Here is a 24361-nt window from a genome sequence, read left to right as displayed (position 1 = left end):
CTTATGCGGGCAGCTGCTTTCCCAAGGCTGAACGAGCCGTGGGTACCGGCGGCGGGCCGGGAGCGGGGCCGCGGCTCGATTGCTCAGGACTAGTGTCATATGACACGTTAAAGATGGCTGAAGGGGAGAGTTGCACGGCATCTGCGGCGGAGGGAAAGGAAGACTTTGAGATCATTGACAAAACCCAGATCCCAAACGCGACCGAGCTGAAAAACCAGGAACAAGGGAGAACGGAAGAAGGGAGGTGGTCTGCGCCCATCCTGTCGCTGGCCAAGAAAGCCTCGGAAAACTTAGCGCTGAGCTATGGCCACGCTCTGAAGTCTGCATCTTTGGTAGGATTCATGTCCAAACCAGTCAGCAATGACAGCACAGCAAAAACAAGTATGGTTATGCTTATTTAGTAAACTTGCTTTAATGGTGCGCAAATAACTTTGCTCCTGTAAGTGCTGCTGATTAGCGCCAGTGATGCATGGTTATTACTTTGAATTATTGTTAACAGTCTGATGCTGCAGAGTTTTATTTAAGCAAATCTGGAAAAACAACACAGGTGGAGAATTTAACAGAATTTATTATTATCAGAAAAATTCTGAAGTCTAAATATATTGGGGGAAACGGATGTTAGTTTTATGCAGTCAGCTTTTATTTGGTTCCTTTCTGCCCTCTCCCTTAAAGTTCACCTCAGCAGCAGCTTCACTGCTCCATAAGTGATCTATCAACCCCTTATCCTTCTGGGTGTGCTGGCTCAGAGAAGGAGCTATGCTGCACTTCTTGGATACCTTCATGTCAGAAAAGGCACAAGTGAACTAAGATACAGATTTGTTATAAATTACTTCTTAACCACACTAAAAATGCCTTCTATTTAACCACATCTTGCTTTATTACACATCTGTATGGATCTAGCAGCCACACAGATTTATGGAACTAGTCTCTTTGAACTGAACTTAAAGGGCTTTAGTTGGTATGGAAATTATTAATTATAAATCCCTATAAATTATAAATCTAGATTATGTTCATAACATGGAACAAAAACATTAAATGTAGCAGTGACTGGGCCTGGAGTCTTGCTCTCCAGGGTCTCAGTGCAGCGTATAATGGTTTTGGAGCAGTGGGGCTCAGGTTTGCTAACTGGTGCTGACCTTTTTGTTTTTAATGGTATTAAGTATTCAAGCAGGAGTTCTGTGGGGATGGATTGTTGCTTCATGGAGAAATAAGCTACTGCTGATTCTTTATTTTTTTGTGAAAATTCATGTGTTGCATAGCCAGAGTTTAAGGTTCATTCTGTCCTGAAAACCCTAGATTCTTTCTTTCCCTGCATCTCTTAAGCCTCACACCAGACTTGTCACAGATTTGTTTCCTGGGAGCCCATCTTGAGCACTCGGGATCCAACCTGACAATGTGCAGAATATCCATCGTCTTCAGCTGCATTTGGAATAATGCTGTACATAGACATAATTCAACACAACATGCAGCATTTGGCAAGGGGAAATAACATCTTCTCTTGCCTGAAATGGAGCTCCCACACTTAATAGAACTTTTACCATAATCTGCCAGATCCTTGTCTGTAAAGTAAGAGATTAAAACACTACCTCCCCCAAGCACTATAAATACAATTGAAAGCAGGTATTTTTAAGGAATAAGCTGAGGCCTGCAAGACCATATGTGGAAATCTAGCAACTCATTCTCTGCTGCCATCTTTTCCCCAGAGATCTTATAACCTCTGCCTGCTACTTCAGCTCTGTTGATCCCGTGTAAACTGTGCTGTACACTGCAGTCAGCTGGACATACAGAAAGGCAGAGCATAAAGCCAGTCTGCCATTGAAGAAACTGTGTCCTGCCTTGTAGAGAAGGCAGGGAGCTACAGATCTAAATACAACTCCAGAAAGACTTGTAGCCTTAAAGACCGAGAGATGGAGAACTGCCCGCTTTGCTTCCGTGTTTTCTGACTTCAAAGTGTGCAGAGTAATTACAGTAATCAAGGTGGGGCTTCAAAAAGATGTTAAAATGAATCTGCTCAATGAGATACAGGACTGTGACTTCATTCTTAAGGATTGCAGCATAATGTCTGTGATCTTTTCACTTGGGCAACCCAATTCCCAGTCTTTGAGGCTTGTGTCTATTTTGTCTACATACCTGTCTATTTTACATGTACCAACTTGTACAGTTTTACAGATGTGGTTGACTGTAAATTTGCAACAGTCTAAAAATACTATTCAAGGAATACAAACCCTTACTTAAATTTATATTCAGAAAACACATTTCATGGTTGGTTGGTTGGATTGTTGATTTGTCTTGTGAGTAATACAATGTGTGTACCCTGAGCATGGCTCACAAGCCATCATGAAGTAAAAAATTCAGGAAACCATCAAAATAAGCTGGCATTACTCCTGAAACACCCCAATACCCTAAGAAAGTCACTGACTTTTGTGTTTCTGCAGTCAGCTTTTTTCTGTTCCCAATGTGTAACATCACAATATCGACACCAAAATTTCTAACTGTCAGACTTTTTAATCCTTGTTCTTCCACAACGGCTATTTCTGCAAAGGAGTACAGCCATGTTTGACCCACAGGTGACAGCAGGATTCTCCTAATGCGACACCGTTTGCTCAAAACCACCATTTAGGTAGCCAGCAGGCAGCGTCTCTGAGAACTTGTTGTTGACTGAAGGCAAAGCGGTAGCTGGCAGCCTGTTTTCGCCTCGCCCTCTCCTCAGGGCCGAGGAGGAGCATCACCTACCCGGCTCAGCACCACCACCCGCTTCAGCCACCACAACCTCTTTCCAAAATGGCGCCTGGCGCAGCGCGCAGCCCGCCCTCACCTCGTTCTGTCTCGCGAGATCTCCCGGGGGTCGGTGGTCGTGGTGGTGCGTGAGCCGTTGCCGCGGTAACGGGGGCGGGGCCTGCCCTGCGGCACCGCGCCCGCCGCTCAGGTAGGCCCCCGCCCGCGGGCGCTGAGGTGGCGCTAGGCCCGGGTCCGGGGGTCTGGTTCCCCCCATGGGGGGCCGTGGCGGCGGGGTCGGAGAGCGGCAGGGCTCGGGCAGCGGCCCCGGTCCCCACGATGACCGCTCTAGATCCGCGCGTACAGGTGTTGGGTGGGGGGGTTCACTCGTGCCTTACACCCAGCTCTTCGGAAGCCATTCACCTCCGCAAGACAGAGATCGAGACGGGAAAGCATCGCTCTCGTCAGCGCTGAGGGGTTCTGGACTGCGGCTCTAAAAGCAGCTTTTCTTCCTCCACCCATGTCTCCCGACGCAGGTGCACGGTGTCACGCCATGGAGGAGCGCGCCAACCTCATGAACATGATGAAGCTCAGCATCAAGACCCTGATCCAGTCGGCCCTGAGCCTGGGCCGGACGCTGGACTCGGACTTCCCGCCCTTGCAGCAGTTCTTCGTGGTGCTGGAGCACTGCCTCAAGCATGGGCTGAAAGGTGGGCGCCCACTCCCCACACCGGCCCCGGCTGCCGCACCAGCAGAGGCAGATCCATGAGTTTCTGTTGTGTTTCCCCCCCCTCCTCCCCCCGTGTCTCCAGTTTGAGTCCTGTGTGATGCTGATATTAATCACATACACTGTATAATGCTCATTCGTATTACAGGTAGAATCATAGAATGATCTGGGATGGAGGGGACCTTAAAGCTCATCTAGTTCCAAACCCCTGCCACGGGCAAGGACCCCTTCCAGTAGAGCAGGTTGCTCCAAGCCCCTGTGTCCAACCTGGCCTTGAACACTGCCAGGGATGGGGCAGCCACAGCTTCTCTGGGCACCCTTGCCAGTGCCTCAGCACCCTCACAGGGAAGAGCTTCTGCCTAAGAGCTCATCTCAATCTCCCCTCTGTCAGTTTAAAGCCATTCCCCTTGTCCTGTCCCTACCTGCCCTTGCCTTCTGTGCCCTGTATTTTGTGCCTCCTAAACTGTCAAGGTATTTTTAATGCCCCCTTTTCATTGACATATCAGGAGCTGTAAAACAAAAGGTAGACTGAAATCCATAATTTTGGGGTTGGAAAGCTGTCACTTTACCTCACAAACTTCTCTGTATACTCCTTCTAGTGAAGAAGACTTTTATTGGACAGAACAAATCGTTTTTTGGTCCTTTGGAGCTAGTGGAAAAACTTTGTCCTGAAGCATCAGATATAGCAACTAGTGTTAAAAATCTGCCAGAGTTGAAGTAAGTTGGTTGTTGGGGATGACGCATTTCATTTATACTTCTGGGAAAAAAAAGAATCCTTCTTGTAGCCTCTCGCCTTCCTTAATGAGCTCTTACACCCAAAGAATAAAACAGGATATGTAGGAGGCATTGACTTCTTCAAGAAATAAGGGGATATTTCAAAATATGCAGTGCTGCTGATTCAGATAATGCTGCAAGTTTAAAAACAGCATCTGGAAGCTCCTATCACCTTGCTAAAAATAACTGTAAAGTCTTTACATGCATTTTCCTTCTTCTTTCCCTTGCTTTTATTTTTCGTGTCACTTTGTGCATGTTCTAGTAGTATTCAGTGTGGGTAATTCAGGATGATGCAAAGAGACTTGTTTCAAGGCTAGGATGCATCAATAGTCGGGTTATGGTAGTAGCTGAAAATATGTATGTCTTTCCAAGTGAGGAAGACCTTACAATATACTTTCCCTTTGATGAAGCAATGGGATATACTTAATTGCTTTGTGTTCTGGAAACAGCATTTCATTTCCCCAAGATTTTTATTATTATTAATTTTTGTATTTTCAGTAAGTAGCAAACTTCATCTTCCTTTGCTTTGTTTTTACCAAAACATGCAACTTTTCCTTTGAAGGACTGCTGTGGGAAGAGGAAGGGCTTGGCTTTATCTAGCGCTCATGCAAAAGAAGCTGGCAGATTATCTCAAAGTACTCTTGGACCATAAGCATCTATTGAGGTAACAGTACAGACACAGGTAGATTGAATTCACTGAATCACTGAAACCTTGTTTTGTTGTAGTAATAGGTCATTAATTGACCTGTTTAAGCTTGTTCTTACAACCCACAGAGGAGCAAGTTGTTAACTGTTTTTTGCAGTAAACCTACAAGAACAAGCAGAATATTTTCTGTAAGAGTTCTGCGTCTTCTGCCTTGTACAATAAGTTAGTGAGAAGGGGCTGATCAGCTGAGCTTCATACTGTTCGTATGATTTCGGTGATGAAAATATCATAATAATCTTGATGTGTAGTGATATCTTATTTCTTCTAGTGAATTTTATGAACCTGATGCATTGATGATGGAGGAGGAAGGAGCAGTCATTGTGGGTCTGCTGGTTGGACTGAATGTTATTGATGCAAACCTTTGCTTAAAAGGAGAAGACTTGGATTCACAGGTAAAGATTAATGCTTAAATGAGATCAATCAGTATAAGACTGTAGTAGAATTAAGCATATCTGTAAATACTTTATTGAGATGGGTCCAGAATTCTGTCCAGAATGGCCTGTCTTGAATCAAAATAGTACATAAGTATCCGTTTCTAAGTAGCAGTTTATGGAAATGCTCTCAAATAACTGCCAGGAAACTGAGCACACCAGATATAACTATTTGGATGCTTGCATGTTTGCTTCAGCTCTGAAGAATGTAGGTATTATCTTCCCTGTCTACACTTAAACGTCAGGTTTTTACCTTTTTCCAAATACAAAGGAATGCCTGCTGCAACACAGAATTGCACTGGGAAGGCGTGTTAATACCTTAAATATATTCTTTCAGGTTGGAGTGATTGATTTTTCCTTGTACCTTAAAGAAACCCAGGACAGTGATGGCAAACAGTAAGTATGGTGAATTAGTGATTGTAAATTCTTATAGGTTTTGTCAAACAAACCTGTCAGTCTGTGGCAGCACACGAGTACTGGAGATGTCAAACTCTTTTAATCATCAAAAAAAAAAGAATCCAAAATAGATTTTGTTATTTAAACAAAAGTGCTAACTTTTAAAAGCTGAGCCCATGGTACTTCTAACAACACTACAGTGTGGAGAGTTTGTGTCTTGAGCTGGGACCAAATTAAAAGCACCCAGAGTTTTAGATTGTGGGTTTTATTTGGTTTTACAAGATGCCAAGTCACCCACTACTAAATCGCTGCTTTGTTTCTTAAGTGCTGTTTCAGAAATGCTCTCTATTTAGTAGTTGTCTGTGTGAGAAAGATAAGTTACAAGGGAAAAAATCCTAGTTTTAGGTGAAACATTAGTTGGGTTAGAGACTGCAACTGTTAGAAGCACTGGCATGAATGCAGCGGACTTGGTAGTTTGTGTACTTCTGGCACTCAGTGTGCAGGTCTGTGCTGAAAACCCTGGTACAAACTAGCCTTTTAGAATGAAGGGATTTCTTCTTAATCAATAAATTCTCACTTTTGCAACTAGAGATGGAGGGATTACAGCTGTCCTTGACCAGAAGCATTATGTGGAAGAACTGAACCGACATCTAAGGTGGGATTTTCCGCTGTTCTAATGTACAAACACTTGTCCTGCTTAGTTTTCTGGTATGGCTTTGAATGTCTCTGCTGTCAGTCTTGTAGATTTTTGTCTGATACTGAAATGCCTTTTCTGATTATTTCCCAGAATCTTAGTTTCATTTTGTAATCTTACTCCTCTGATGGCATATGAAATGCAAAAAAGTCTATGTAACAATAGTTTACTTCTTTTGAGATTTTGGAGCTACTTTTGCAAGAGAAACTATTAAAAGTGCATCTGGAAATTCATTCTTTAAAGGAAGAGTCTCTATTCTTTTGCCATAGGTTGCTCTTTGGGATGAGCAGGCCTCACTTACCCTCTTGAACACAAGAGGTGTTAAGACTGCAAAAGCTAAGCCTGAGCAGGGCTGCCAGTTAATACAGTAGGCTGCCAAATGTCGGGAAATACACAGTCCTCTTGATGCTTAAGAGGAACTGTTGTCCTTCCTCTGGATTTCTTGCCAGCTCATGAAAGTATTTCTTTGTTAACAAATGCAAGATGGTAGAAGTATGGTTGAGGATAGGAATAAATGTGGAACATTGGCACTTCTTCTGTTGTTTTATGCATCTTTTCTTTCTGGCTGCAGTTGCACAGTTGCAGATCTTCAGAACAAAATAGACTGTTTAGAAAAGACCAATTCAAAACTCCAGGAAGAGGTTTGTATCTCCTCTGTTAAATATTTCTCATAGCTCTTTACCAAAAGCAAAGGCAAAACTCCCTGAGAATATACCTTAGACCTGAAATGTTTGAGTTGACACTGGTGGAATGTGGGGGAATCAGTAGGACTGGCATGGGTTGGCACGTGGGAAAGGCTTTGTGGAGACCTTCCACGTTATGTTAGTTGTTAAAATGCTTTGGAGCGCCTATATGGTAGACAGGGTTTCCTTAATCAGGTTTTTGTCTGGCAATGGTGTCCCCACCCAAAACTGTCACTGTAATGAACATGACTTGTCCCTCTTTCTTCTGCTTATGTGAGTTAACAGAACTTGGAAAAACAGAAGAATCACACTTCAATTAGGAAATCTTTTCTAACTGGGAACTAAAAGAGAGTCTAGCAGTATGCATGACAGGGGTGGATGTGGGGAGCGAGGTGTACATATATACATGTATCTGTATATAGGTACACACATATATTTGTATCTGTATAGTCCAGTTTCTGATACTTTTTGGGGTATCTTCTCTTGAAAATGCCATAAGGTTCCCCCAGTGAATGTCATCCCTGACTTGCTGTGTGACTTCTAGTTCATACCAGCATGAATACACAGATCTGTGATCTCTGGTGGATTTTCGCCTTTTACACCAGGATGCATTTCTTTGCACAGTTAATATTTAAAACTAATTGATGAGGGAGTGAAGCAGAGGACAAGTGAACAAATGTTGGTGGGCCCATTAATTTGGGCTGTTCAGTGAAAGTGGCTGCAAAAGGGCCAGGCAGCTTTTGGGGAGAATGAAAGGGATGAAAGGGGAAGTGAGCAGTGCAACCTGCTACAAAGGCTGAGCTATTGACTTTAGAATTCCTCCAGATGTTGCATGCCTGCACAGTGATTAAATATAGGTATGTTCTCTTTGAAAACAGCTCGCAGCAGCCACTGACCGAATCGGATCACTTCAGGAGGAGCAGCAGCAGCTAAAACAACAGAATGAATTGATTCGTGAACGTAGTGAAAAAAGCGTAGAGGTGGGACACCCAGTTAAAGATGATGGCTCCTTGAAATAAGCGATCTCTTGATTAGCTGTAGTTAGTGCCCTCAACAGCACTTTGAACTGCAATGCTAAGCACAGTTTGGCAAGATGCTGTATAGATCACTGTTCTTGTGTATTGTATGCACAGGCGTTAGATTTTACTGTTCTTTACTACACATTTAAACATATACTTGAAGAGGGAGAAAACAGTAAAAGTATTAGAATGGTTTCTTTTTATTTTTATTCTGTTCTTTGAAATTTCAGCTTATTAACATTTGCCAGCTTGTAACTGTAAAACAGTGGGATTTTACTTGGAATAACTCCTAAGTTCTTGTGTGTGACACAGTACTTCTAAGGCATGCTTTAGATACATAGCTCTGTGATCTTATGTGGCTTTTTTGCTGATGTTTCTTGTAGGTAACAAAGGAGGATACAAAAGTAGAGTTGGATACTTACAAGCAGTCACGTCAGGGCCTTGATGAAATGTACAGTGATGTCTGGAAGCAGTTGAAAGAAGAAAAAAAAATTAGGCTGGTAAGGAAACTTAACTATAGAAATTGAAATGAAAGATCCAGGATTCTGCATCCTTTAAGGGAGCATTACAAATACAACATGTGTGCTATGCACTTTTTGCAGCTATTCAGAATTCATAAAGGAATTGCAAGTAGGAATTGGTTATTAATAGTGTCTGTAAGGAACTGGGAACTGGGGCTTTTGGAATGCTGAAAATAAAAGTTCTTTCCCTTTTTAAGAACCTACCAGCATTATTATAGCAGAGACTAAGTTCAAAACACAGAGAAGCAGCTGTCTTTAGGGAAGGAAATGTGGTACGTGCACATCATTTGCACAGTTACTGCTAATTTGTGGCTTGCGAAGAGGCTGCCCAGGCTTGCTGAAGCAGATGGATCTAAGTCAGCTGAAGTCCAGCTGCCAGGAGAAATGCTTCAGTTGACAGGCTGCTACGTTACACTGAGCTCTGTACTTCATGCCAGCAGGGCTGCACCCTTGCCCTGAACTGAAGAGCTGAAATAAGAATTTGGTTTTATTAACTTAAGGTATCATTTAAAACCTAGTTCTTCTGTAAAGTCATAGCTCTACATTACCTCAGAGTAGGACATTGTTTCTGTATGGGGTTGGCTAAATGGGTTTTGGAAATGCATATCTCTGACATATGACCACATAGCTGTAACTGGAAAACCTCTTTGTAAGGAACTAGAGAAAGAGTTGGAACTGCAAATTGGAATGAAAACAGAAATGGAGATTGCCATGAAACTTCTGGAGAAAGATACTCATGAAAAACAAGACACTTTAGTTGCACTTCGCCAACAGTTAGAAGAAGTGAAGGCTATAAACCTGCAGATGTTTCACAAATCTCAGGTATGTACAGAGTGAAGAGAAAGAGCAGCTGTAGTCCTGATCCTTACATTAGAAACATGCACTGGGGTTGCAAACGCACTTATATGAACTGGAAGGAATACTTAAGATGCCACAATTTTCTTGAGAATATTTTAAAATTGTAGAAGGAATTGTTTCATTTTTTCATTACACTTCATTAGTGGTATGATATTTGGTATGTTTGGAAAGAAAGGGGGTTTCCTTGGATGTGCTGCACAGGATCATCAACAAATGCTGAGACAAATGGAGAGCTCTCCCAGGGGAGAAGGTGTTTGCAAGAGTCTTTTGTCCTAACCAGTAAACAGTTAGTTAAAAATTGACTTACTGCAGCCTAGAACTGTCTTGCTGCTGCTTCCCATCCGTGTTGTGTTGTCTTGCCTTTCACCTGTACCATATTTAACGCTGTTTACTGTGTTAAACCAACAATAGGCCTCCCTAAACCAATGGAAAACGTGGGTATTTTTGTGTATCATCTGCAGTCTGTATCCAGATGGTCAGCTGAGTGCTATAGGCGATGGAAAGGCAACACAGGATTTGAGGAGGGAGGAACTCTGTGCTCAGTCTGGCCTCTGGAGCTACCAGAAAGTTTTTGGATGGGTTTAGGTATTTTGTTACACCCCTTTTGGTATAAGACCTGGCTTTCCAGAGGTAAGATGGCTAGAGAAGAGGAAAACTTGCTTTCTGGGCATGTCTCCCTTCCTCAGTCTTTTCCTGCCCTTGCAGTTTTTAGACTCTCCTTTGTCATATCTACTGCAGGGGTTTGGGGATGGTTTTGTGTCTTTCTGTTGTTTGGGTGGGGTTTTTTTTATCTTGTTTTGTCTTGATTTTTCAATTGGACAAAACATACAAGCAGGGAAGCAATGGAGGAGTATTCACACAAAACATGCAGAGCTTGTCTCCCTTAATGAAGTGAGAGCTCAATTAAACCTCCCCTGCCATAGCTGGGGCCACGAATGCAGAAGAGATTTCTCTCAATTTTATGGACTGTTCCCTGATGCCCATTCAGGCCTTTGGCTGCTCCAGAGATGCACAGAAACTTGCCAGGCAATGGCCAGTGGAACCCCAGTGCTGAGGGAGGCCTTTGCTTTCCAAAGCGTTACTTGTTTTATTTGGCTTCCTGGTTCCATGCCCACTGAGTGCAGTTGTTACATTCAGATCATAATTGGCCCTGTCAATTGAATCTGAGAATTTCTTTCTTCAAGTTTGTTTCTAAAGGGAAGGTTTTGGGCTTGTAGCTGATCTCACAGGTCAGAACTTAGTACCGTTAAGGGTTTTTTTTGCTGAGCTCTTACAAAAACAAGTTGAGGAGTGTCTGCTCTGGCATTACCAGCATTTTGTTTGTACATTCCAGTTAGACCCAGTCATGGCCTCTAACAAGCCGAACGTTCTTTATCTAGTGGCAGACATTCATTAAACATAACACTTTGTGCTTTAGAGAACTGAAATATATTATGTGGAATGTCTGTTCCCTTATTCCTACAGAATGCAGAGTGCTCATTACAACAGAAAACAGAAGCAATATCCTCCTTTGAAGGAAAAACAAATGAGATGATGTCCTCTATGAAACAAATGGAAGAGAGGTAATAATTAGATTCTGAAAAGTCAGTAGAAAGTTTCCAGCTGAAAGGATGACCTTCTATACACCTCCCATAGACCTCTGGGCATGTGTGTCAACACAATGCTCCTTTTCCTTCCTCCTCCTTGTCACCCCCCAGTGCTTGCCTATTCTCTTTTCCCAGGCAAACATGTCTATATTGACCCATTCAAACACCATAGCCCTTTCCATAGGCAGTCTGTTTTGAAAACATGTTGACTTTAGTTTAAGGACAGGTAGGACTGCAGCTTTGGGGCAGGGGGGAGTGTGTGCAGGAACAGTTGGAGGCTTTCCTGGTGGTGGTTTGTGGTTTTTTTTCTCCATTAGCATTTTCAGTTTAAGCTTTTACAAAGCTCTGAGTGGTAAATCTAAAAGAGCAGAATGAGAGAGTGTGGGTAAGGAGCATGTGAATTAACATGTTTGTTCCTTTGCAGATTGCAACATGCAGAAAAGGCAAGGCAGGCTGCAGAAGAAAGGTGCAACAAGATGAAGCAAGAGCTCGCTGGGAGGCTTGATTCCTGCCGGCAGCAGATGTCCCAGATGGACAGTAAATGGTATTTTGTCTCATTGTGGTTTTTAACTTCCCTTCTGCCATTGCTTTAAGAAGTGCTTTCTGCTCCTGTGGTGCTCATACTGAGTTTGGCAAGTACTGACCTAGGAAAGCACAGCCCTTCTGTATAGCACAGGTAGCAGGAGGGGTTGGAAATGTTTGTTTTTTTTCCAGAATATCCAGTTTAGAGCATGAAATGCCAGTGGAAGTCTGCCCATTCTGAGTGGCCTTGGAGCTTTCCATTGCTTTTCCACTAAATAGACATGGTCATGGTTGTAGGCTGAGCAAGTGACTGGCATGCAAACAGGTTGGAGGTTTGGAGTGGTTTGGGGTTCATACTAGAGTGTCTTTTTTAAACATGGCAGTTTAAACACGGGGTTGAGTACGTACCTGTGGGGACTGGGTTTGGGGTTTTGGTTTGGTTTTTTTTTTCCTTTTTTCTTCTAGCCATTCACTGCTGCTTGTTTTCTGTGACCTGAAAATGCTAATACAGCTTTCAATGTCTGCTGCCATAGCACCCCTGTTCTTTCCCAGAACACCACTCCAGTTTTTGCCCTCTTGTGGACTAGGCTTTTGCTTCTCATACTGTCGCTATCACTAAGTGCTGTGAGGTGTTTTTCTGCTATAGGATTTCTTAGAATGAATTCTTTTTAAATAGCTCAACTCTGGAAAAGGAATTAAAGTCTGAAAAGGAACAGAGACAGACTTTGCAAAGAGAACTACACCAGGAGAAGGATGCTACCACCCTGCTTAAAACAGAACTGCAGCAAATGGAAGGACTGAAAAAGGTACGCACAGTGCAACTTGAGGGCTGAAGCTGACTCAGCACCAATGCTGCATTTGTATCTGCAGTAGAAGGTTTCCTCTGAGGGCTTCCAAAGCTTGGCTGATGTAAGACAAGTCTGCACATGAGATGCTAATACAGGGCTCAGGCCTGACAAAAGCCAAGCAGCCTCCTCAGCCACCTCCAGCTCCCTGCCCTGCCTCAGCCACTTGAGTGAGCCGCGGCTGTTCAGGAGCTGCAGCTGAGATGGGATAGCTGGGGACACAAAGCTCCTCTGCTGTCCCCTGGTGAGACAGCCCTGTTCACGGAGAGTGGCAGGTTCATGGCTTTCGGTGACTGTGGGAGGTCTTACAACTGTGTTTAAACAAACCTAAAAACACGTTTTCAAGCATTTTCTGCTGTCTCTGGGAGTTTAGATTTTGAAGACACAACTGTACACCAGTGTCTGTGTCTACACTCATGTGCAGGCATAGCATTGCTGCACTCCAGCAATGCTCAAGGAGGTTTAAAGCCTGAAAATCTTCCTCTCTCTGGTACATCTGGTTAACGGTTTGTGCAGAGCCCATGGGTAGTTCACACACGTCATTCTAAAAATCACACCTTAGAAATAGGTAGCGTTGTAAGGAGCTTACTCGTGTGAACTGCTTGGGTAGCTTGGACAGACTGACCGAGGTGATAGGTCAAACCTGGGTTTGTGCTTGATTTTGTAGGAACTGAGAAAACTGCAAGATGAGAAGCAGCAGTTAGAGAAGGTCTGTGAGGAGCAGGAGCAAGCTCTGCAGGAAATGGGACTTCATCTCAGCCAGTAAGTCCTAGAAACTGAACTCCTGGAAGTGGCGTGGAGGGGGGAGAACCTTGCTGATACAGATCATTTTAGAACACATCCAGTGTGTTAATAAACCTGAGAAGTTCAGGAGGCAGCTCCTATGCGCAGGGAACTGAACAGCTATGAAATAAAAGCGAGGAGAGATCCTTGCGTGACTAAGATGGCCAAGATGGGAACCAGTACAGGAAATGCTTAGTTCTCAGAGAGGAACTGTGCTTGTCCCACGTTCCTCTGAATATACTGAAAAGGAGCAAACCCTGAGGTGACAATGACAAAGGTTTCCTGGTGATACTGAGCACGGAATTGACTGAAGAATCAGTTCCAATTCCGTGGCTGGCAGTGGGACTGCAGGTCAGAGGGAGCGTGCCTGAAGGTAAAATCATGCAGAGGGAATCATTTTGTTCGTTATTTTTCAGATCGAAGCTGAAGATGGAAGATATTAAAGAAGTCAATAAAGCACTAAAGGTACTTACACCTCACAGGTGATATAACTGAACATACACATTTCACCCTGGTTACCCCACTCCCAAAGGTGGCTGTGGAGAAACATGACCACCATTGCAAACTGCCCTTGAATTGTGTTTTAGAAATGAACTTGTATCTGCAGTGACTTTTTGTTCCCATTTTCTAGGGTCATACCTGGCTGAAGGATGATGAAGCCACACACTGCAAGCAATGTGACAAGGAGTTCTCGATCTCCAGAAGGAAGGTAGTGGTGTTCGGTGCCTTGTTGTTTCCTTTTGTCACGGAAAACAGAAACTGTGCTGTTGTTTGCTGGGGAAGATGTTTCCGTTCCAGATCTGGCTGGCATGATAACTACAGGGAGAAGTAATTCGGCATTTCCTATGCTAAAAATAGTAGTATTGTGCTTGGTAGGGAGCTGTTGGAGCCTGAATTCTCTTGTGCTGTGTTCTCCTCCCCTCCCTGTTGGAGGTCTGGGTGCTCTGTGCCTCAGTGCTGGGGTCCTGCTGGTGGGTTGGGACAGCTGGAGGTGGCTGCACGGGGTCCCCAGCAGCCCAGGCACCAGCTCTCCTCCCATAGAGCTCTGCTGGAAGCAGGGGCTGCCTGCTTGGTGGGCTGCAGAGCAGCAGCAGAGCAGCTCCTCCAGCCCGGGCGGGCAGCTGGGCTGTGCAGGGATCACAGCAGAGCAGAGCTGTGGAGAGGGCTGGGCCTATTGGGAGTGGAGGGTGATGTCAGTCTGCTCCAAAAGCTTCTCTGAGGTCTGATTTCACTCTCCCTCGTGCTGGGTTTTCTGGCATTGTTTTGATTGTAACCCTGTGTTTGCAGCACCACTGCAGGAACTGCGGGGACATCTTCTGCAACACTTGTTCCAGTAACGAACTGGCGCTGCCATCGTACCCTAAACCCGTCCGTGTCTGTGACACTTGTCACACTTTACTCCTCCAGCGGTGTTCCTCTAACTCCTCCTAAGGCTGTTGGAACCTTGCCCTTTACCATGGAAAGTAGCCATTATTTTTGTAACTGAATTGCAGGCATTGTCCATGCAGCAGGTGCTGCTCTATGGTGTTTTCCACTGTAGCCCAACAGTGCGAAACAAGGTGTAGGGATGATGCAAACTCGTGTTTCTCCCACTGGAATAATTAAGGAAACTGTATTAGTTGTAACTTCCCTGAAAGTTCTATTTGAAACTAAAATGCAACTTCACTTTTCTGATTTTTATAGATATTTGTATTAAAATTTGTATATGGCCTTTCTACATCCGTTTGATCCCACAGACGTCACTGTCGCTCTGCACATTAACTTTAGTTCCTCCCTACACTGCGGTAGGTGCTTCTGTTCCTCCACAGGCTGGTGCTCAGTCTGTCTGCTTCCAGTGCGGGGAGGAAAAGCCAATTTATGGTTGTCTCCAGAAAGAGCTTTATGGTGTCAATGCAGGTGCCTTCTGGTCACTGCCATCAGAAACTACACATTGTACTTGTCCTGAGTCACTGTTACACAATAAAGCCTTTTGCTAGAACAGAAGTGAGGTCGAGTTCTGGTGTTTAACAGCTGTCAGAGGGGGCTGCGTACGGCCCCATCGGGCAAGGGCTCAACCTGGAGCTGCTGCAGTGCACCTCATGGGATTACCTGCTTCCATTCCCAGCTCGCTGTAAACACCCCAGGCAGCCACCTCCCTCCACCAGCCCCTCACCAGCGAAGCCGTTCTCTGGTACCTGAGTGAGGCGGGTTCCAAAGTCCAGTTTGTGCTCGACAGAACCTGTTAATGGATCCCCAGCTCTGCTGCTGGTGTCAGGACACTGAGCCCTGCAGTCACGCCAAGCACAGCAGTGATGGGGGCAGCAGTGCCCATGCTGCTGCATCAGTGCCATGTGATGCAGCGGCTGCCATGCACATGATGATGCACAGCCTCATTCAATGGCTTCATTCAGACCCGAACAAACACGGCTGCTCCGGCCACCTCCCATGGGAGCAGCAGGGACACAGGGCTGTCCTGAGCCAGGCACACGGCAGCTTTACTATGGCAATGGGATCAAATGATGCCAATTTAAGCCCCGGAACATGGGAGGTTTCCTTCAGTGCAGAAATGGCCCTTCCATTTCCAACCCTCAGGGAAGAATGGTTTGAAAGGGTAAGTAGATTCACCCTTGCAAATCCCTGGAAGCAGATTTGCTCCAGTGCTCAAAAGCTGGGCCCAAGCTGCTCATAAACCCCCCCATCTTTAATAAGCATGACCTTCAACAAGCTCAATTTGTTGCAGCACAACTGCACTGAGCTGCCCTGTCTGTTGCTGCAGTAATGCAGCTGATGAGGCCATACAGAATTGCCTCTTGCCTCACATGCCCAGGCCCAGCACAGCCATGCCATGCTCTGACTCAACTCCCACCCTGGAGGTGCTGGTCACCACCACTGTCCCACTGGGGTGGAAATGCTCCTTAGGAGCACTCACATTGCTCATGGCAGGCACATGTTAGGTGTCAAGAGTCCCTAAGGCCCCCCTCTACAGGCACAGCTACACGAAGGAGGGAGAGTTCCAGTTTTTAAAAGGAAGATTTATTTAACAAGTTTCACTTAGCGCAATACACCTAAAAAGGAAATCACAATACAATGAAAGATTAAATCAAGGCCTCAGAATTGTATACGAACACCAAGACCCAAATCCTAAAGTAGCCGTATTGCGTCTCGACATGTTTCCCCATTAACTTAAAAAAAATCCAAAATAAAGAAGCTTTAACATGCCTTACAGGGTATTAAAAGAAAGAAACTAGAACTAACATGCCAAATGTTCACTTTGAATTTCAGACACAGCTCCTATAGCATCAGTTCTTTACAAAAAGAAGCATCTCCTTCCACACGTATTCAAAACAGTGTCGGATGTAATATGGTATAAGAGCAACATTTAACGTAATTCAAACAGCTTTAACCTAAATACGCTTATTACTGCTTAAATACACTCCTACAACAAAACTAACTTGAGAAACGCCCGAAGTTGTTTAACAGTTATAGTCTTTTACTCAACTCGGTTATTACATCCTAGGTGAATGGTTCGATTTCGGTATGTTCAAAAATACTGAACCTGAAGGGTTTTTAAAAGACCAATCGTGGGTTCACTGACAGTCAAGCAGAAATCACAAGCTCGTATTGCAAAACTGTTAAACTTAGTTTTTTGTTTTTTTGTTTTTTAAAAAAAGGATGTGACCAAAAGTCAGCGCTCGGTTACATTCCCCAGCCACCACTCATGTTGGACATGTTGGACATGCCGCCCATGCCGTTCACTCCCATGGACGCGCGATTCCCGCTGCTGTAGTAACTGCTGTTCATGGCGCCCTGGCTCCCGGGGTCTGGGGGGGAAACCGACAGCAGGTTCACAGCTGGTTCAGGCCGATTCGTAGCATCCTTCCCCCAACGCCTGTCCTTGCTGGGCCACCTCGTAAATACCGTCTACTGTGCCCAACGCTGCAAAGTGGCAGTTTACAGCTCCGTACCCAACGTCATGGAGTTTGTTGGTTGTTAATGAAAAGAGCCAGCTCTGTCTCACCCCGCTTCCGAGCTCAGCTGAACTGCCCCATGGAAGCGGGGAGGACCCAGCCTCCCATGTGCCCCATCCCTCCCCTTGCTTCATGCTGTATTGAAGCCAGGCTGGACTCCAGCTTCCACACCAAGAAAGCGAGCACAGCAACACAAGCCCAGAGACCACCACTTGCCGACCCCTTTCAGAATGGTTTCCCACATTCCCATCCCCAGCACCAAGTTTCCGCTTTGAATATATCCCCGCCAGCTCCCCGTTAGTGCAGGTTCACACCGGCCAAGCAGTCAGCCTGCAGCACTGCCCAGCCTGAAGCACAACCCCTCGATGCCAGCGAGCAGCGCCGTGAGCCTGCTCAGCCAGCTGCACCTTCTGACGCAGACAAAAGTTGCCCTTACCATAGCCACTGATGCTGCTCTGGCCGCCGTATCCACCTCCATAACCACCGCTCAGCTGCTGGTTGGCTGGGCCACCATAACTGGATTGGCTTCCTTTGGAGTTAAGGATAGATGCATTAAGAGTTTGCTTGTCCAAGTCTGCTTATTTTTTCACCTCAAGCTCACTAAGGGTTTACTTGTGCAGCTTCTAGGGGCTATAGGTAGTGGGATCAATCTGCTATTGTGTATCACAGACACTCCAACAGAGTTGAGCTCTTACACAGGACTGCAGCTGTCATCAACACACTGACTCATCAAATGGAGTCATCCCAGCACATTCCCTGGCACGGACTCAGTCCCATTCCAGACCGGCTGTCTACCATGGCAGCACTATGGCTCACCACACAGGGGACCTCTGCTTCAGCTCACCAACCACTGCTCTTCACCTCATCACTTGTCTATGCTCCCGTAACACTTGCTATTAAAACACCAGCACTAACTCCAAGCATTTTGTTATCGAAGTACTACATCCCCAACCAACCCCCCCAAAACCCAACCACCACTATGATCTCCAAGAAACCAGACAAGTCAGGTATCAAGAAGGGTATCTGCTCTACAGAGTGGCATTGCTTGTTTAACTTATGTTGCAAACACAGTTTAGATTTTCAAACACTCCTGGAGTTTGCTAGAGCAATCCAGGCAGTCTCTCCAAATTCCAAATCAGTTTTTCCCTTACCACCAAGCCCAGACTTGAACAGCAGGTCACAGGTGGTGCCACAGATACACCCTCCATCACCAGATGACATTCCAGTTTCCAAAACCAAGGGAGAGGGAAGTAAGGTAAGAGCACAGGCATCCCCTACACTGCTTTCACACCACCACCACCCTTCCCAAGAGCCTCTCACCCCACTACTCACACCACAGTCAGCATCAGAGTTTATTCAGCCTATTAATTGTTTGAATGTATTCCAAAAAGGTATATCGTACCTGCCAATGTGCTAGTGTTCCAATCTTGGACTACCCCTTCCGATTCCTTGACTGTGTGATTAAGACAAAATGTTGTATTTCAGTTTTTGTGCCAGGCACAGAACAAGCAGGAGCTGTACAACATGAGCCAGCTTCATTAAAGACCAAATGCTGGCTCGGAAGCACACTTAAGACTGTCTACACATACCCATTGCGCCCATCATCTGACTGCCATAGGCACCACCACTTCCTCCTGCTGTAGAATTCAAGAAGAGTTCTACATATCTGTGTTCTGGAAGAAGAATAATTTGCCATGAGAACATTTTACATGAACCCCCCAGAGTCTGCCACACTATGAGCCGGCCTGCAGGAACACCACCAGCTCTCCAGTGAGAGGAGAGGCACAGCAGCGCTGCTCCCCCTTGAAGAACAGGCGCACTTACGCATATTTGCCTTGTCTTTGGACATCGCAGCCACTGCATCCTCATGAGTAGCAAACTCCACATCTGCCTCTCCAGTTACTCTGCCATCTGGTCCGATTTCAATGTGTACTCTTACGGGGTTCAGAGGTGAGAAGAACTACACGGAACAGTCACAAAGATTAAAACGCACCAACGCAAGAGCTGAGTTCCACAGCAAACTGCTTCCTCTTAACAGAGCACTCGTTAACTGCTGTGCCATAGGCACCTCCAGTAATGGGTATGGAATGTGGAAGCCATGCACTGGGAGAAGGGTGGCTCTGGGACTCACGTTATAGATGTCATTCTCCGTAGCTCTGTAGGGCAGCCCTCTCATGTGGACACAGTGGCCAGTCGTGCTCTGGAAGGTGGACGTCCCGTCGCCGTATCTGTGGTCCGACATCCCTGCAGAGAAGAGAGTCCATTCTAGGTCTTTCAGATGTATTTTAGGTTCTTTTGAGACGTATTGTAAGTTCAGTTACTATTCCTATTAGAGATCTCTTACCTCTTCCAAATCTATCAGAACCAAAACCATAGCCATCATTATACCCATTGTAGTCATCATAACCTCCATAACCTATAAATAGATTGGACAACATGTTCATTTCAACTACAGAAAAATCCAAATGCACACGAGCACACTGCAGACAACTAGTATTAGGAAGTTTCTTTTCTTCTAGAAGAAATAAAGCGAACGACGTATACACAGATACAAACCAGCGATTACGAAGCATGGAGGACACTACCAGGTCCAAGTGCTGCTGCTTCTCAGATGAGCAGCCCTCTCTTGGACACCATCTACTTACCTCCTCCGTAGGCTCCACGCCTCATCCTTTCCAAGCTACTTCCTCTACCAAGACTGTTATATCCACGTGTGAGACCAGGTCTGTCGTAAGGACCAGGTCTCTGCATTGCCAGCAGCTTGCGTGGAGGGTCGTAGTGAGTGCGCACCTCTGCTCGACTACTCTTGAAGATCTCAATGTACCTACAAAGCGTTTCCACAGAGAGAAGTCAGGCTTTAATTCCTTCCACAAACACAACTTTACATTAAAACAAGCCATTCAGTCATAGCCTTGAAACTGGCAGTGTATTTTAAGCCAGGTTTCTTTACATTATGTAGGCAATGACATACTATTTTAAGCACTACATTACTTCCAAATCAGTGTATTTTCAAGAAATTACAATTACTGAAGGGTTTACATGCTCCTAACATACTTTGCAGTATCCCAACCTTAAGGGTGGGGGAGCAATATTGATTCCCAACCCTCCTCCCCCCAAATTTAAAGTGTTAGTCAGAAAAAAAAAACAAAAACCCACAGGAGGGACTGTGTCCACTCAACTCAGCACTGTTTTGCTCACATGGCAATGGAAATAGAGGGTTGAACACCTGGCCTCCACCAGGACTTCAACCCATCAGGATGCTACAAGAAGCTTGGCATATGCTACTGAACCCAGCCTATGCTTCAGAGACTCAGCGTAGGCAAAAAGTGCATGCTTCAATGAAAAATAGTCACAAGTCAAATAGAATAAAACCCCTTTGTGACAATTTCTTGAAAGCTATGCTTATTACATTGAAGATTAATACAGTAAGTAAAATTTGTTACATTTCAACTTATAAGACAAGTTTAGAAAGTATCACATTTTCTTATGGTAGTAAGAGTACTGTGCATGTCTTTAGAGCTAAAGGCATAATTGGTGCTATTTGAGAAGTTAAAGCCATAGTCTCTCAACTTTGTCACATTCAAGCTATCAAGTTTTGTACTCTCCATTATTACCCAGATTCCAAAGCACATTTCAGCTTGGCCCAATTTCATCTTTCATTTTGGGTAGATCCAAACAGCCTGTCCCACAGGCACATTAGCAATAGCTTTACTTATAGCCAAGTTAGAGACCAGCAGAGTGTTTCTGGTGAGATGTTAAAGCTTTCAGAAGAGAGAATATGGATTTAATGGTTTACCATAAGAAAAGTGACAGAGCCAACCAACCATCCATCCCCACCTGTGCCCTATTCTTTCCTTGTGTTTCTTTAGAGCCTTTTCAGCTATTTCCTGTGAAGCAAACTGCACGAAGGCCTCCCCCGTACTCCTCCCCTGGAAGTCCACCGGCAATGTTATCCCATTTGGCACGATTTCCAACCCTTCAACCCAAGGACAAATAACCCCAGTAGGGGGGCAATATTAACATCACAAGCCCAGTCATGAGTTCTTATAGCTTTAAATACACCAGAATTTTAACACTTGTAAGTGAATGGTATGTTGAGTCCAGAACAGCAGAAGAAAAAGCATGTCAACAACATACCATTCAGTTTATGTTCTTAACGCACCCTGCAGAGCACAGAAAACATTCTGAGTGTCAGGAACAACTCCTCAGACCAGGCATCTAATGCAGGGCGCATTAAGAAGTTCACATATTATTACAAACCTTCAATTCTGTGAAAGTATTTAAGATGAACTTTAACTTAAATTCAAACACAGCAAGTTAAACAGCTCTATATATGACAAGTATTTTTACTAGAAGTCACTCAGGTAAAATTATTAGTCTTATGCAAACATCAGTTTCAGCATTAATTTCTTTTATCTTTAGGAGTGCTTAATTAAGAAAAAAATCATGAAGTAATTTCAAAAGTATTAGTTTCTGAACAGAAGAGGCACATTTTGTATATTAAGCACATTAACAGTTTTTAAAGCTTGAATTACGTAACCATGTAAGAAAGAAACAACTTAAAATGCACATGCTCAGGAATTGCTCTTGTTCGAAATATACGGATTTAGAAAACAAAAAATAAATTCTGAAGTTGCAAAATCGGAAATATTTATACCGTATTTTAAAGCAAAATAGCGAACTCCATCATATCCTGCTATAGCAAAACATTTCAGCTAATTTTAAACGCTCACATTTAGAAATTTACTACTTTGAAACACTAACAAGTTAAACCCTAAATCAGCAGATTTCTTTCTCAGGCATTTATAATAGTATTCCAGTTCATAAAACATACAACAGCTGTAAAAAAGTGAAAATGAGTCAACGCAAAACAAAGTTTTTATGGATGATGAGATAAAGTTAGACAAAACCAAAGACTGTTTCAGGGTTCTTTCCCCAGGAAGCAGAGCGGGAAGATCCGTACTTGGGCAGAGTTCAGCACGTTGATGTTTTTCTGGAATCTTACTCAATACTAACTCTATGTTTCTGAGAGGCCATGCACACACTGCACACCCTTCCTCAAACCCTGCTCCTGTACTGAACCCAGCACTAGGGGTGTTGTACAGCCTCTGCTGAACAACATGAGCCACCTGAGACTGGGGGTGGAAATATCCTCCCACCTGAACTGTTCACTTTGAATTTAGAAAGTGAAACACTTGTTTTCTGCTACCCTTACTTGGGACTGTATGTCCCATTAAATATAAACGAGAGCTGATTTTTTGAGTTCCCTCAATTATTTAGTAAGTACTTTAGGAATTGAGCCTTCAAGCCCAGATAAGTAACAAGAACTGTTTATTTATTTTTAACACCCATCAGTTACTGCTGGAAATACTACTGGGCATCCATGGCTGCTTGGTTATTGTTGTTTTCTTTTTAGCATAAACCAATAGTGCTATAGCTACTACTTTAATCCCACATACCTGAAAAAAACTGTACAATTTCTTCTTTACTACAGCCAAATGGGAGTCCTCTAAGACGTACAAAACCATCATTAGCTGTATCAGGGCTGTTGGGACCAGTATGCTTCAGAACCCAATCCATTTCAACGTTGTTTGACTTGAAAACTGTAAAAGGCACTTAGAATTAATGCATTCTGGAATATGCAACAGTTGTAACAGCCATTTGCCTTGAAACTAGTCAAGTTATGACATACAAGTCCACTTGTCCTTTCACATGCATTTAAAAGAAACAAAAGGCAATTAGCCAAAAACCCATTGAGCACAAACACATTTAGTCAGTTACAAAACCAACTGAGTCAAACCTTCAACATATCTGTGTCCCATTGTTTCTCTGTCTTTTTTAAGAGCCAATTTCACATCCTCCTCTGATTCGAGTTCAGCAAATGCTTCTCCACTTGGTCTGCCCTCTCTGGTGTAGATGAAACGGATTCCCAAAGCCCCATTCAGAATCTTGCAATCTGGAATTGAAAAAGGAAGGCCAAAATTGATTTAATTGTTACAGAAACACTGTAATGCTCTTTACACACTGTAAAGTGACTCTACAAGTTTCAGACATTCTGAAAGGAAAAGACTAACAACTACCATGTTATATCAAGAAGACAAAGCCAGCAATATTCTAGTTCTGATAGTGACCAAAGGAATAACTAAAATCAAGTCACTCTTCTTGCAGACTCTGAGAATTAGCAAAACATGAAGGATAAATGCAAATTAGCTGTTTTTGAAGGTTTACTGCCTCAAGTCAAGTTCATGTGTTGGCCGTAGCTGACATAAGACTTTCTCATCAGCATGAACTGAAGCAAGAAGTAATATCAATCAACAGAAGTGTAATGAACTGAATGAGAACAAAGTCCAATACACCAAATTCCTGAGGCATTTTAAGATCCCCAGCCACTGAGAAAAGTATGTATTTATCACAGCTGTTTACTACTGTAAAACGTTAGTCATTTACAGAATGTTAATAATTAGGAGGAAGTACACAACACATTGAGCACTTCACACAAGACATCCTATTACGACAACATCAAAAACTAAATCGATTAGTTCAATCAAATTTCGAAGTTTTCTGAGAGCTTCTTTCTTCATGCTGCTCAGGAAACTAAGGCAGCTGTGCATATCCCAGTGACTTGATGACTGAGGTCCTTTATGTCTAGTTCCTGCTGTCTACAGCATGGCTTTCCACACCACGTCCTAGCTGAGGCACCTACTGCATTACAAACTTTATCAGCTACTGAAATTCCCTAAACACTTTTTGGAACTGTTCACTGCAGCATTCCCACTACCACAGCATCCCCAGAAGGAACCCAGGATTCCCCTCGCAGTTCTGCTTACCGGAGAAAAACCTCTGCACTTCCTCAGTGGAGCAGGACCAAGGCAGCCCCCTGACCTTCACCACATACCCCTCACTGCTCTCCGTGTTCAGCATCACATTGGGGGTGAGGCTTGGCTCCGTCTCGGTTTCAGTGGTTGCTAGAAGAGCAAAACAGGCCCCTTGAGACGCTGCACAGCACGGCCGCCACCCGCACCCCCTCAGAGCGCCCGGCGGCCCCCCTGACCTGTGCCCACCCACCCCCGAGCCTCCTCTACCTCGGACCGCTGCCCACCTCACACACACAGAGCCGCTCCCGCCCCCCGGCCCGTGCCCAGCCCCCGTCCCCG

General features: G+C 44.4%; 2 protein-coding genes across 9 annotated transcripts; one reads left to right on the top strand and one right to left on the bottom strand.

Annotated features, from left to right (window-relative positions):
• Positions 1 to 84: 84 nt before the first annotated feature.
• On the top strand, positions 85 to 15243 carry RUFY1 (RUN and FYVE domain containing 1). Of its 4 annotated transcripts, none has more exons than XM_062637968.1 (18): positions 85 to 381; positions 3252 to 3425; positions 4042 to 4159; positions 4779 to 4880; positions 5191 to 5314; positions 5691 to 5749; positions 6339 to 6404; positions 7015 to 7084; positions 8005 to 8106; positions 8529 to 8645; positions 9321 to 9488; positions 10989 to 11086; positions 11535 to 11654; positions 12309 to 12438; positions 13145 to 13239; positions 13677 to 13725; positions 13892 to 13969; positions 14548 to 15243. In XM_062637968.1, the coding sequence occupies exons 1-18, from the start codon at positions 114 to 116 to the stop codon at positions 14689 to 14691; spliced, it is 2082 nt and encodes a 693-aa protein (XP_062493952.1). In that variant the 5' UTR covers positions 85 to 113; the 3' UTR covers positions 14692 to 15243. The 4 variants fall into 4 exon arrangements, with proteins under 4 accessions (XP_062493952.1, XP_062493956.1, XP_062493954.1 ...); XM_062637972.1 differs by having other exon boundaries at positions 200 to 332; XM_062637970.1 differs by lacking the exon at positions 85 to 381 and adding an exon at positions 2787 to 2926.
• A 1007-nt stretch (positions 15244 to 16250) lies between these two features.
• HNRNPH1 (heterogeneous nuclear ribonucleoprotein H1) lies at positions 16251 to 24207 on the bottom strand. 5 transcript variants are annotated; one of them, XM_062637959.1, is made up of 13 exons: positions 24035 to 24207; positions 23008 to 23163; positions 22667 to 22810; positions 21045 to 21183; positions 19853 to 20031; positions 19552 to 19623; positions 19339 to 19472; positions 19032 to 19167; positions 18797 to 18880; positions 18612 to 18660; positions 18359 to 18438; positions 17644 to 17736; positions 16251 to 17060 (listed from the first exon to the last, which is right to left on the bottom strand). In XM_062637959.1, the coding sequence occupies exons 1-13, from the start codon at positions 24126 to 24128 to the stop codon at positions 16936 to 16938; spliced, it is 1485 nt and encodes a 494-aa protein (XP_062493943.1). In that variant the 5' UTR covers positions 24129 to 24207; the 3' UTR covers positions 16251 to 16935. The 5 variants fall into 5 exon arrangements, with proteins under 5 accessions (XP_062493943.1, XP_062493938.1, XP_062493939.1 ...); XM_062637954.1 differs by lacking the exon at positions 18359 to 18438 and having other exon boundaries at positions 18610 to 18660; positions 19339 to 19451; positions 24035 to 24206; XM_062637955.1 differs by lacking the exon at positions 18359 to 18438 and having other exon boundaries at positions 16251 to 17175; positions 18610 to 18660; positions 24035 to 24205.
• Between the last annotated feature and the right edge of the window lie 154 nt (positions 24208 to 24361).

The sequence above is a fragment of the Pezoporus occidentalis genome, unplaced genomic scaffold (assembly GCF_034315485.1).
Source record: "Pezoporus occidentalis ecotype Australia unplaced genomic scaffold, CSIRO_AGI_Poc_V1 ctg55, whole genome shotgun sequence".
Taxonomy (NCBI): domain Eukaryota; kingdom Metazoa; phylum Chordata; class Aves; order Psittaciformes; family Psittacidae; genus Pezoporus; species Pezoporus occidentalis.
Note: the sequence above shows the minus strand (reverse complement) of the source record. Positions and strands in the feature narration are given on the sequence as shown.

Bases quoted from the DNA above. Each gene is read 5' to 3' on its own strand.
- RUFY1 (XM_062637968.1), top strand. From the start codon at position 114: ATGGCTGAAGGGGAGAGTTGCACGGCATCTGCGGCGGAGGGAAAGGAA. The intron at 8,107-8,528 runs GTGGGACACCCA...TGTTTCTTGTAG, and splicing joins GTAGTGAAAAAAGCGTAGAG to GTAACAAAGGAGGATACAAA. The intron at 13,726-13,891 runs GTACTTACACCT...CCCATTTTCTAG, and splicing joins AAGTCAATAAAGCACTAAAG to GGTCATACCTGGCTGAAGGA.
- HNRNPH1 (XM_062637959.1), bottom strand. From the start codon at position 24,128: ATGCTGAACACGGAGAGCAGTGAGGGGTATGTGGTGAAGGTCAGGGGG. The intron at 18,661-18,796 runs GTATGTGTAGAC...TTAATCACACAG, and splicing joins TCAGATGATGGGCGCAATGG to TCAAGGAATCGGAAGGGGTA. The intron at 17,061-17,643 runs GTAAGGGCAACT...TTTCCCCCCCAG, and splicing joins GAGCAGCATCAGTGGCTATG to ACCCCGGGAGCCAGGGCGCC.